At 36.6% G+C, this 12,322-nt stretch overlaps 1 protein-coding gene across 3 annotated transcripts in view; it reads right to left on the bottom strand.

The window, feature by feature from the left end:
• TTC17 (tetratricopeptide repeat domain 17) overlaps window positions 1–12,322 on the bottom strand; it is a 120,196-nt gene that overhangs the window by 59,707 nt on the left and 48,167 nt on the right. For all 3 annotated transcript variants that reach the window (XM_059140185.1, XM_059140188.1, XM_059140197.1), the window contains exon 16: window positions 4,735–4,921. In XM_059140185.1, the coding sequence (XP_058996168.1) occupies window positions 4,735–4,921 (187 nt within the window). The remainder of the gene's footprint in view (window positions 1–4,734; window positions 4,922–12,322) is intronic.

The following is a 12,322-nucleotide window of genomic DNA, read 5'->3' as shown; positions in this document are numbered from 1 at the left end:
TGAGGGGCTCGATCTGGGGAGAATCATGACCTAAGCCGAAGCAGTCGCCCAACCAACTGAGACACCCACGCGCCCCTGGGCCAGTATTTTTAAGTGGGCATGTGTCTTAATTATGAAAAGACAAGAGAAATTCTGGGTTAGATGCTTAATTATATTCAGCAAATACCAAAGCCATTGTCAGTGGCATACCTGTGAGCATCTCATGTAACTGATGTCTAATAAATATGAAAGGACATTACTCTTATGTTCCCTAACAAAAGAAAAATAATACTGGATGAAAAATACTGAAAATAAAGTAAAACCATACATATCAGAGACATAATAATAAAATAATCTAGACTGTTTAAATAGAAAAATATCTTTGCTAGATATAACTTTTTGATTAGCAAATTAGTGAAGTTGAAGGAAAAAGTACTTAGAAAATATTTTGGAGTAAAATCCACTAAGTGTATTTTTCTGGACTTCTTGACAGATCCAATATTTAATCATTCTGCTTATATTGTTACTAAAATTTATTTTCCATTTTTGGTCCTTAGAGAAGATAATCATTACTTCATAAAGTTTCATTCTTTCTGACACCTATATTGTTTCCAGTTAAAAGAAAAGTCCTTTTTTAGTGTTGGGCACTGAAAAGAACTTACTTATACTCGAAAGCACTGCAACTTTACTTAACAGATTCCATTTTACTTTAAAAAGTTGTTGTTATTGAAGAATGGGTTTGTTAAAGTGGCACATTCAGTTCTATTTAAGATAAACTGTGAAATAAGAAACCATTAAATGTGGTAAAATGCATGTATTTCAAAACTGCCACAATAAATGTTTAATCAAAACTGAAAGTGCCAGCCTCTCTTTTAATAGTTAGCTCAAGAGTAGACAATTTAAAAATCAAATCTATTAAAGCTTTCTTTCCCAGGATCGCTGAAACTGGGGTGCTGATATAAAACTACCTATAAAAGAGAAGAATTTATTAAAAGCTATTCAAAGGAGAGAGATGATGTCAAGTACTTTCTATATAAGAACATACACCTAACACATGGTAGTCAACAGAAGTTTAGAAAAACTGTCAGATAAATAATTATGCATTGACATAGTTTTTGGCTATAAAGCCTTTACAAGTGGAAGCATTTTGTAAGCACAGTGATTGTGTATTTTTAAGTTGAACGAAGTACCTGTGCAAAATTTCCAAGAAGCATACACTGAAAATCTGTGAAAAATTCCACGATTACATATGAAAAGCAATAAAATACTTGCTCATGTTAACAGACTGCCTATGCCTACAATTTTAGCATTAAGTTCATATCATCCAAGAGATTATACTATGTTATAGCGGCTGTAAAAACAGTTACTAACACGGATATTTAAAGAAAATAATTTGTTAAAGACTAACAATAATGGTCAGAAAATTATTAAAGAAATGTTTTCTAACAGTAATTAGTTATTTTTGATCTTGTAGAAAATCTTATCTGTAAAGCTTTTAAATACTAGCTTTTTTTTTAAATGGTAGCTTTTTTTTTTTAAAAAAGATTTTATTTATTTGATAGAGATCACAAGTAGGCAGAGCAACAGGCAGAGAGAGAGGGAGAAGCAGACTCCCTGCTGAGCAGAGAGCCCGATGTGAGGCTCAATCCCAGGACCCTGGGATCATGACCCGAGCTGAAGGCAGAGGCTTTAACCCACTGAGCCACCCAGGTGCCCCTTAAATGGTAGCTTTTCAAACAGACTTTCATAAAGTAATGACTTAAGTTGGGATGGTGAGGGTAAGAGCAGCTGAAATTCTTCTCTAATAAAAATCAATATGGGGACGCCTGGGTGGCTCAGTTGGTTAAGCAGCTGCCTTCGGCTCAGGTCATGATCCCAGCGTCCTGGGATCGAGTCCCATATCAGGCTCCTTGCTCCACAGGGAGCCTGCTTCTCCGTCTGACTCTGCCTTCCACTCTGTCTGCCTGTGCCTGCTCTCGCTCGCTCTCTCTGACAAATAAATGGGGTCTTTAAAAAAAAAAAAAATCAACATGAATTCCTTGATTACTATATAGAAAAAGAATCATAAGCCTTGTTGATATCTTGAAAACTTCATACTGTCATAATAAAAACTTCAGAAAGATAATGTCTCAGACAAGTAGGACAACTTATGAAGTTATTTCAGTATTTAAAAATTATTTCAATATTGCAAAAGTGAAAAAGCAAAAGGCAGACAATCATCTGAAGGTACAGAAATGCAACCACTAGTCACAGGTTTTTCTCTTTTTTGTCCTCAACCATTTAGTAAAGCCCAGAGATAAAGAAGATTAAACTGGGTTTTCAAATACAAGAAGTTCAAGTTCAAGGAGATACTTGTTGCTTTGAAGTTTCAGCTTTTCAAAGCTGGAACTCAGCAAAGTAATTACGAATATATAGGATTCCTGTGGAAACAGTAATGTAAAAACACTGTCAAAGAAAAAAATCAATACAGAAATGAACTCAGTATTGACAATGAAGTTGTCAACTTAGAAAATGCTGTAGCTTACATTTCCATCAGGCGGTATCAGTAGTTAGCAGATGGTGGATTCTCTTCTAAAGTAATTAATCGCAACATAAAAGGGGCTAAATTAAAAAAATTTGTTCAAGAGCTCTCTCTGAAACAACTAAAAAAAATATTCCCTCTTCCCAAGTCAAATTATTTTCTTTCATTGTATTAGATCAAGTAATAATATCTGTGGCATACCTGGACAACTAAATATTAAGATACTACAACTTCGTAGGTTGGTTTCAGGCTATTAGTTTCCTGGGCTAGTTGAAATTATGCTCTGGGGAAGAAGTTCGAGACAACTGAATTCCATCTCTTTTTTTTTTTTTTTTAAAGATTTTTTATTTATTCATTTGACAGAGAGAAATCACAAGTAGTCGGAGAGGCAGGCAGAGAGAGAAAGACGGAAGCAGGCTCCCTGCTGAGCAGAGAGCCCGATGCGGGACTCGATCCCAGGACCCTGAGATCATGACCTGAGCCGAAGGCAGCGGCTTAACCCACTGAGCCACCCAGGCGCCCCCTGAATTCCATCTCTTGACATGACTGACATAAATAATAAATTTCAAGAAACTGAAATCCTAAGCAAAAGCATGTGAAGTAATATTAGCAAAAAGGCTTTTTAGAAGAGGGTCACTATATATATACAAAACTCTTCTTTCCAATAACAAAGACATCAAGAGGGGCAAGGGAGATGTAAGCAGGTAAAAAATATGAGACTATTTATAAAAGCAGCTCATTGAGAAAAGTGAAATTCTGTTTACAAGGGTATTGTTAGGTAATCTAGGGAATTTAAGAGACCATAACATATTTTCTGGAATTAAGTAAGAAGATAAAGATCCATAACTCGCACCTTTAAGGTGGAACTATTTTGTAATTATTATGAATTTCTAATGGCTTACTTTTACCCAATACCTATCATGTGATAAGGACCTTATTTAATCCTACCAACAAGTCTATGGGACAGATTTTCCCTTTCATTTCATAGATGAGGACAGAAGCTACTTTACGGGGACCAGAAACACCGTAATGGCAGAGCTAAGGCTCAGACAGGAGTCTGCAGGACTCTGTTGCATCGCGCAGCTACACACTGTTGCGTTGTTGACACACTTAGGCCTTCCACACTCATGCAAGCAACTCCAGATTGTGCTCAGTTCTCATCCACAACTGAGCAATGGAATTTTGCTGCTACTAGGTTTTTAGTTTCTTCACTAAAAAATTGGGCTCTGATACTTAAAAATGTACACTACAGTATTACTGCCTATCATTTCAATAAGATCCCAAGGCAGTCTAGCACAGTGAATGGAAAACCATTTGCAGGATGTATTTTTTCCGTAAGTGAACAGATGATCGACTGATAATGCTCTGCTTGAATATTACAATCTGATCTGAGCACTAACAAAGCACCCATGGTGTGTTCTACAACAGCAAGGTTCTGAGGGTCCACATATATGTAAACCTCGCCTCTCCTAACTCAAGCTGAATGTTTTTTATTCTTACAGTGAAAATTAAACAAGTAAATAAACATAATGGAACCCTTAAGGAGTTCTAACCAATGAATTTACAATAGTTCAGATAGTTATTGACTCAAATAACTTTTTACCCAGATGAACACACTTATGCATATGTATGTGTGTGGGGGTGTATGTGTGTACATGTATATATGTATATATATATATACACTGGTGGCTGTGGGAGAAAGTGGAAGTATGCAAGAAGATACCCCTCAGTGTCAGGTGACTAGTTTAAAGGTGCAGTCAAGATCTGGATCATCTTTACTGAAAAGCAAGGGGGTGTATTTCAGTGAATGAGGATCAGATCTTTAAATCTTATTGCAGGTTGTCTATATGGAGATATATATATATATATATATATATATATATATATATATATATATCATATATATATATATATATATATATATATATATATATATATATATCTATATATATACCCCTTACCATGAATATCAGTCGTTAAGAAACACATCTATCAATCTCAGTTGAATACACTTTAGCCAGCCTTTTTCAGCGGGTTCTAGGACAGAATTAGACACAATACCCTAAGGCATGTATATGTAAGTAATGAATTAATTTCCTTCTGATGTATGTAGAATTATACTAGTGATGTAAAATCCCTGGGAAAAATGGAGAAAATCATTTTCTGTGTTCTGCTGATCAGAACAGGAACCCTGGTCCAGCTCATTATTTTGCCAGCATTTAACAGCTGCTTACCACTGCAAACAGAAGAGGTGATGTTGTACAGAAAAGGATAAAACTGCATACAGCGTATCAACTTCAGGCTGTTTTCACATTCTGGGCATTTGGTCGTTAATTTCAAAGCCTGTCTAAAGGCCTCAAGTGCCCCACTGATATTCTTCAGAGCAAGGTAAGCATTTCCCAGGCTCAAAAAGGTCAGGGGCTGGAAAAAAAAAATTAGAAAAATGTTAGTAAATTAATATTTCCTGAGAGTTACAAAACTTTTGAAGTATACGTCTTTTGGCTTCTTTTAGGTTATCTCATAATAGTTAATGGCTAACTGTCCATTTTATTTAAATCCAATTTTACCCTTTTACTAAAATAAAAAGTAAAGTGTAATAAACACTAAAGTATATAAATCAGTGAATTTTTATATGTGTATATATCCCTGTAACAACCTCTCATCTCAAGATATAAAACATTTAGAATGTTTCTAAGACTCCAAAGGATTCCCTTGGGCAACCCAACCCAATTCCCAGATGCAACCAGTGTTGTTACGTTCTATCACCATAAATTAGTTCTGCCTGTCCTTAAACTTCATATAAATGCAATCAAACAGCACGTTCCCTTCCATGTATATATAATCTATACGCTTTTGTAGATTCTTTTACTCAACACAATATCTAAGGTTTACAAAACTGAATGTTTTTTGTGTATAGTAGTTTATTATTTTTTAAAAAATTGATGTGTAATGTCTACCATGTGAATACATTGTTCACTGTTTGTTCATTCATGTTTGTTCATTATCATACTGATAAGCATTTGGACTCTTTCCAGTTTTGGGCTATGATGAATAAAGCTACTATGAACATTTTTGCAACTACCTTTTGATAGATATATTTGCTCCTTTTCCTTGGATATATATACTCAGCAGTGGGTCTTAGGGCAGGCATATATTTAGTTTTATAAGATACAACCAGTTTTTTAAAAGAGATTTTTATTTATTTATTTGAGTCAGAGAGTATGAATGGGGGTAGGTGCAAGGGGAAGGCAGAGGGACAAAAAGACTCTGAACTGAGTGTGGGCTCTAAGGTGGGGCTCAATTCCACAATCTCAAGATCACAACCTGAGCCAAAACCAAGAGTCAGGTGCTTAACTGACTGTGCCACCGAAGCGTCCCATGACCAAGAAGTTTTCTAACTCCTGGGATGTATCTCTTACCAGAAAGTATGAGAATCTATTAGTACTGTCAGTTCTTTAAATTTAGCTGTTTTAAATCAAAACTACAATGAGATATCACCTCACACCAGTCAGAATGGCTAAAATTAACAAGTCAGGAAATGACAGATGCTGGTGAGGATGCGGAGAAAGGGGAACCCTCCTACACTGTTGGTGGGAATGTAAGCTGGTGCAACCACTCTGGAAAACAGCATGGAGGTTCCTCAAAATGTTGAAAATAGAACTGCCCTATGACCCAGCAACTGCACTACTGGGTATTTACCCTAAAGATACAAACGTAGTGATCCGAAGGGGCACATGCACCCAAATGTTTATACCAGCAATGTCCACAATAGCCAAACTATGGAAAGAACCTAGATTTCCATCAACAGATGAATGAATAAAGAAGATGTGGTATATATACACAATGGAATACTATGCAGCCATCAAAAGAAATTAAATCATGCCATTTGCGACAACGTGGATAGAACTAGAGCGTATCATGCTTAGCAAAGTCAGTCAAGTGGAAAAAGACAACTGCCATATGATCTCCCTGATATGAGGAAGTGGTGAAGCAACATGGCGGGTTAAGGGGGTAGGAGAAGAATAAGTGAAACAAGATGGGATTGGGAGGGGGACGCCTGGGTGGCTCAGTGGGTTAAGGCTGCTGTCTTCGGCTCGGGTCATGATCTTGGGGTCCTGGGATCGAGTCCCACGTTGGGCTCTCTGCTCAGCGGGGAGCCTGCTTCCTCCCCTCTCTCTCTCTGCCTGCCTCTCTGCCTACTTGTGATCTCGCTGTCAAGTAAATAAATAAAATCTTTAAAAAAAAAAAAAAAGATGGGATTGGGAGGGAGACAAACCATAAGTGACTCAATCTCACAAAACAAACTGAGGGTTGCTGGGGGGAGGGGGGTTGGGAGAAGGGGGGTGGGGTTATGGACACTGGGGAGGATATGTGCTATGGTGAGTGCTGTGAGGTGTATAAACTTGGCAATTCACAGACCTGTACCCCTGGGGATAAAAATATATTTTATGTTTATAAAAAATAAAAAATAAAAACAAAAAAATAAAACAAAAAGATCAAAAAGAGATTTTTAAAGATTATAGGGAAAATGTGGACTTTTATGCCAATAAATTGGAAAGTTTATATAATTGTTAATTTTCTAGAAAAAATATAACATAAAATCGACTAAAAAAGAAATAGAAAAACAAGTTATAAAAATAATTTAGCTGTTTTAGAAAAATAATGAAGTAGCATCTCAATGTGGTTTCAATTTGTATTTCCTTGATTAGTACTGGTGTTGAATATTTTGTCATGTGCTTATGGCCATTTGGATATCCTCATTTCTCAAGTGCCTGTTGTTTTCACCATTAAAAAAAAAAAAAAAACCAGGGGCGCCTGGGTGGCTCAGTGGGTTAAAGCCTCTGCCTTCGGCTCAGGTCATGATCTCAGGTCCTCAGATCGAGCCCCGCATCAGGCTCTCTGCTCAGCGGGGAGCCTGCTTCCTCCTCTCTCTCTGCCTGCCTCTCTGCCCGCTTGTGATCTCTCTCTCTGTGTCAAATAAATAAATAAAATGTTAAAAAAAAACAAAAACAAAAACAAAAAAAAAAACAACCACAGGTTGTCTTCTCCTTACTGATTTGAAGGAACTCTTTATATATGTACCAGATATGGGTCCTTTGTTGGAAATATTTATTGCAAATATCTTCTCCCAGTCTGGGCTTTGCCTTTTATTCTTTTACTAGTATCTCTGATAAAAGACATTCTTACTTTTGATGAAGTTCTGTTTACAGATATATATGTGAATATGAATATATAAAATATATATTTATACACATATATATTTTACAGTTAGAGCTTTTTAAATGTTTGTCTACTATAACATCATGAAGACCTTCTCTTATTTTTTCACCAACCTTTATTATTTCATGTTTCATATTCTGGTACCTGATCCACCTCAACTTAATTCTGTGTATGAAGTGAGGGAGGAGGCAAGGTTCATTTCTTTTTCCACAGGGATATCCAAGTATTCCAGCATTACTTGCTGAAAAACCAACAGGTGTCTCCACTGCCCTGAACTACTGGTATATCTTTATCATAAATCAAATAACCATAAATACAGGGGATACTTCTAATTTTTCTCTTATGTTTTATTGGTATGTTTGAGTATTCTTGTGCCAATACCACACTGACCTAATTACGGCAAGTCTTGAAATATAGTAATACAAGCCTTCCCACTGTCTGTTAGGTCATCCACAATATGTCACTATAACCAAGCCAAGGTGTACAAAATATGCCATATTACAGAGGCATAATCTAAGTAGCTCTCAGATTACATTTAAAATCTTACTTTGTGGTTCATACCCAGATGCAATTAAATCCCATATTTGGATTTCAAAGTGTTTTATATTTTCACATAAGAAACAAAATGTTGGGCGCCTGGGTGGCTCAGTGGGTTAAGCCGCTGCCTTCGGCTCAGGTCATGATCTCAGGGTCCTGAGATCGAGGCCCGCATCAGGCTCTCTGCTCAGCGGGGAGCCTGCTTCCTCCTCTCTCTCTGCCTGCCTCTCTGCCTGCTTGTGATCTCTCTGTCAAATAAATAAATAAAATCTTTAAAAAAAAAAAAAAAAAAAAAAAAGAAACAAAATGTTTATTCCTATGACCAGAATGACGGTTGTACAAATATCTTATACTGAGATAAACTCATTAGTATTTTGGGAAAAAAATGAATTTTCATCAGTGCATCCAGAAAATAACTGAGTTTTTACTAGTGTTTTATATACTGGGGATACAGCAGAAAATAAGAAAGATAAGTCCCTGCCTTTGTAGACGTTTTAGTCAAGAGTCATAAAAGCACAAGTATGAGAAGAATGTGATGGAGAAGAGTATAGCTGGGAAGAAACATTAAATAGACCAAAGTGGGGAACAGAATGTCATTTTAAATACTGGAGTAAGGGAAAGACCTACTGAGTAGTTAATATTTTAAAGGATTTCAAGGAGACAAGGCAAGCTATGAAGAATCTTGGTGGAGTGAAGTATCCAAACAGAGAAAATAGAAGGTTCAAAGAGGCTGAGGTGGGAGCATGCCTAGTATGTTCAAGGAAATGCAGAGGTAAGTGAGGCTAGAACAGAATGAGCAAAGGAATGATTTCATGGGGATGAGGTCAGAAAAGTAACAAAGTCATGTAAGACCTTCTACACTACTATAAATTCTTGTCTTTTACTATGAGTTACATGGAGAACCATTGCGGAGATTTGAACAAACGACAACATATGACCTTGTGTAAGGATCTTACTGATTGCTATGAATAGTCTACAGGGGGACAAATGCCAAAAGCAGAGAAGTTAGGCCAGAGACTAGTGAAATAATTCAGAAAAGATAATGGTATATTGGGTCAGACAGCAGTGGAGATAAACTGCAATTCTGGGTATATTTTGAAAATATCAGCAAGGTAAGTTATAATACACTGAATTTACCTTGAGACAGGAAAAAAGGAGTGAAGGACGGCTCCAAGTTTTTATCCTGAACTACTAGCTTTACTGTTTCCCGAAATGGGAAAGACAGAGAAGAAAAGACTGGAACAATGTAAAGGAGCTTAGTTTTGGCCTTTAGTTCTAACGTGTGTTTTAGACATCCACATGGAGACGGTCAAGTAAGCTGCTGGATAAAGGATCTGCAGTTCAGAGCAAACCTGACAGGTGACTCAAGAGGTAAATGACAGGGTTCTCAAGATGTGGCGCTGGAACAACCGGATGTCTATGTGATATGAACTTTGATGAATGAACTTTGATCTCCACTTTGTATTACAAAAAAAAATTTAACTTGAAATGGTTCACAAACCTAAATGTAAAACCTAAAACTTCAAATGGTCTCAAAGACAACATAGGAAAATATTTTACTGTATTTGAGATAGCTATTTAAAGACAAGTAATAGACAGCAAAGACAAAATAGAACTAATTGCTTTCAAATTTCTTGTAAGGATACCTTAAATCTAACAATAAAAATCAAAAGAGAAAAGATGGGCAAATTGAAGGGTATTTTTAAAAGAGAAGACAAAAGCGGGGTACCTGGCTGGCTCAGTGGGTTGAAGCCTCTGCCTTTGGCTCAGGTCATGATCCCAGGGTCCTGGGATCCAGCCCCACAGTGGGCTCTCTGTGGAGCAGGGAGCCTCCTCCCACCCCCACCCCCCACGTACTTGTGATCTCTGTATGTCAAAAAAATAAATAAAATCTTTAAAAAAAGAAAAAAAAAAGAAAAAATTTTTGCATGTATGATGGAGTTAAAGATTTTGTATAAAGAGTTTGTATGAAATAAAAAAAAAATCTAAATTTGAACAAAATGAGCAAAGTGAATACAAAAACTTTTATTTTAAAAATATGATTAAAGGGATGTGTGGCTGGCTCAGTCTGTGGAGCATGCAGCTCTATCTCAGGATTATAGGTTCAAGCCCAACCTTCAATGTAGAGATTACTTAAAAAAAAAAAGAAAAGAAAAGAAAAATAAAACTTCAGAAAAAATTAAAATAAGAAAATAAAAATGCAATTAAAGGATAAAGAAATTTATGTTACAACGCAGGAGAGATATCTTTTAAATTACACTTGTTTTACAAATGTTAAGTCAGAGGCTGTGTGGCACGGCCAAAGGGTGTGAGTGCTGTGGCCAATCTCCTGGAGTTCAAATATATCCAACTTTGAGACTTCTGGTAAATCCCTTTTGCCCGTTTCTTTATCTATCAAATAGGCAAATTCTATCTCGCAGGGTTATTGTGAGGATTAAATGATTCATCACATGTAAAGGGATCGTGTTTAGTAAACAATAACAAAAGTTAGCAATTAGTTCAATTGCCAAATTCTGGGGAAGCTACCAATGAAATGAATACTTTCCGACCTTGATGATGGCAATGTAACTGGCCCAAATCTTTTGGTAGATGTTTGGCATTTTGTATCAAAGCCATCAAAAGACTCATTGGCTTAGTAATTCCACTGCTAGCCATCTTTCCTAAGAAAATTACGTGGAATGCAGAAAAAAACCTTATACAGAAAACCATTATTGGTAATAGGTAAGCACTGTCAGCAACCTAAACATTCAACAACTGAGGAGTACGCTGTGATATACAAATTCAAAAGCAGCCATTAATGATGACTAGTAAAAACTATGTGGTAATAAAACTTTTTTATATAGTAACTTTTGAAGATCGCCAGTGCAACAGTGTTGCAACACTACAAAATATTTGAATAGAAGAAAAACTTACAGGACTTTCCAAATGTTGGTAGTTGAGGGAAGGGTGCTTGCTGATTAAGGTGTATTTTTGTGGTATCTATTCTGATCCACTGATTTCTCTTTTGACTATTACTGTAGCACCACAGTATTTAACAACTGAAATTTTAGTGTAATTTTCAAATACTGAAAGGCAGTTAATCTCTAAAGGAGCTCTTTTTTCTTCAGAGGAATACTGCCTCACTGCCTTCGCTGGTGACAACAGAAAGTGAAAAAAGTATCAGGGGAACACAGCTGTGGTAGCCTTTGGGGGCCCAATCATCACATCCCATATATAGCATCTGTTCCCACTGTACCTGCACCTGGCCCACAGCTTTTGGACCACAAAAAAACATTTGATAAATATCTGATATACTTTTTTGGCACCAGGCCTGTTGTACAGTATAGCAACAGTAAACTTTGACTCAAATCTACTTGTGAATTTGTGTATTTCAAGGGAAACTCTTTTTTTTTTTTTTTAAAGATTTTTATTTATTTATTTGACAGACAGAGATCACAAGTAGGCAGAGAGGCAGGGAGAAAGAGAGGAGGAAGCAGGCTCCCTGCTGAGCAGAGAGCCCGATGTGGGGCTCGATCCCAGGACCCTGGGATCATGACCCGAGCCGAAAGCAGAGGCTTTAACCCACTGAGCCACCCAGGCGCCCTCAAGGGAAACTCTTAACAGACAATATTTTCTTCTCATCCTTAAAAAATTAGTTCTGAAATATCACAAATAAACCTAAGCACTCATGCACACTTCTTTTAAAAGTTTTTTTTGGATGGGCACCTGGCTGGCTTAGTCCATTGAGCATTTGACTTCAGCTCACTTCATGATCTCAGGGTACTGGGATGGAGTCCTGCATGGGGCTCCCCTCTCAGTGGGGAGCCTTCTCCCTCTGCTTCTCCCCCTGCTTGTGCTCTCTCTCAAATAAATAAATAAAATCTTTTAAAATAAATAAATATTTTTTGGATATGAAACTTATGAACATTTAAACACTAGGTATAAGAGCAATTTAATTGTATATTTACTATAACTATATCATCAAACCTAGGTTGTCATCAATTGTAACATGCATCCTTATTTTAGAGAAGTTGTATCTCAGAAATTATGAACTAGAGTAATTAACTACACAGCAGTGATTAACTC

The sequence above is a fragment of the Mustela lutreola genome, chromosome 1 (assembly GCF_030435805.1).
Source record: "Mustela lutreola isolate mMusLut2 chromosome 1, mMusLut2.pri, whole genome shotgun sequence".
Taxonomy (NCBI): Eukaryota; Metazoa; Chordata; class Mammalia; order Carnivora; family Mustelidae; genus Mustela; species Mustela lutreola.
Note: the sequence above shows the minus strand (reverse complement) of the source record. Positions and strands in the feature narration are given on the sequence as shown.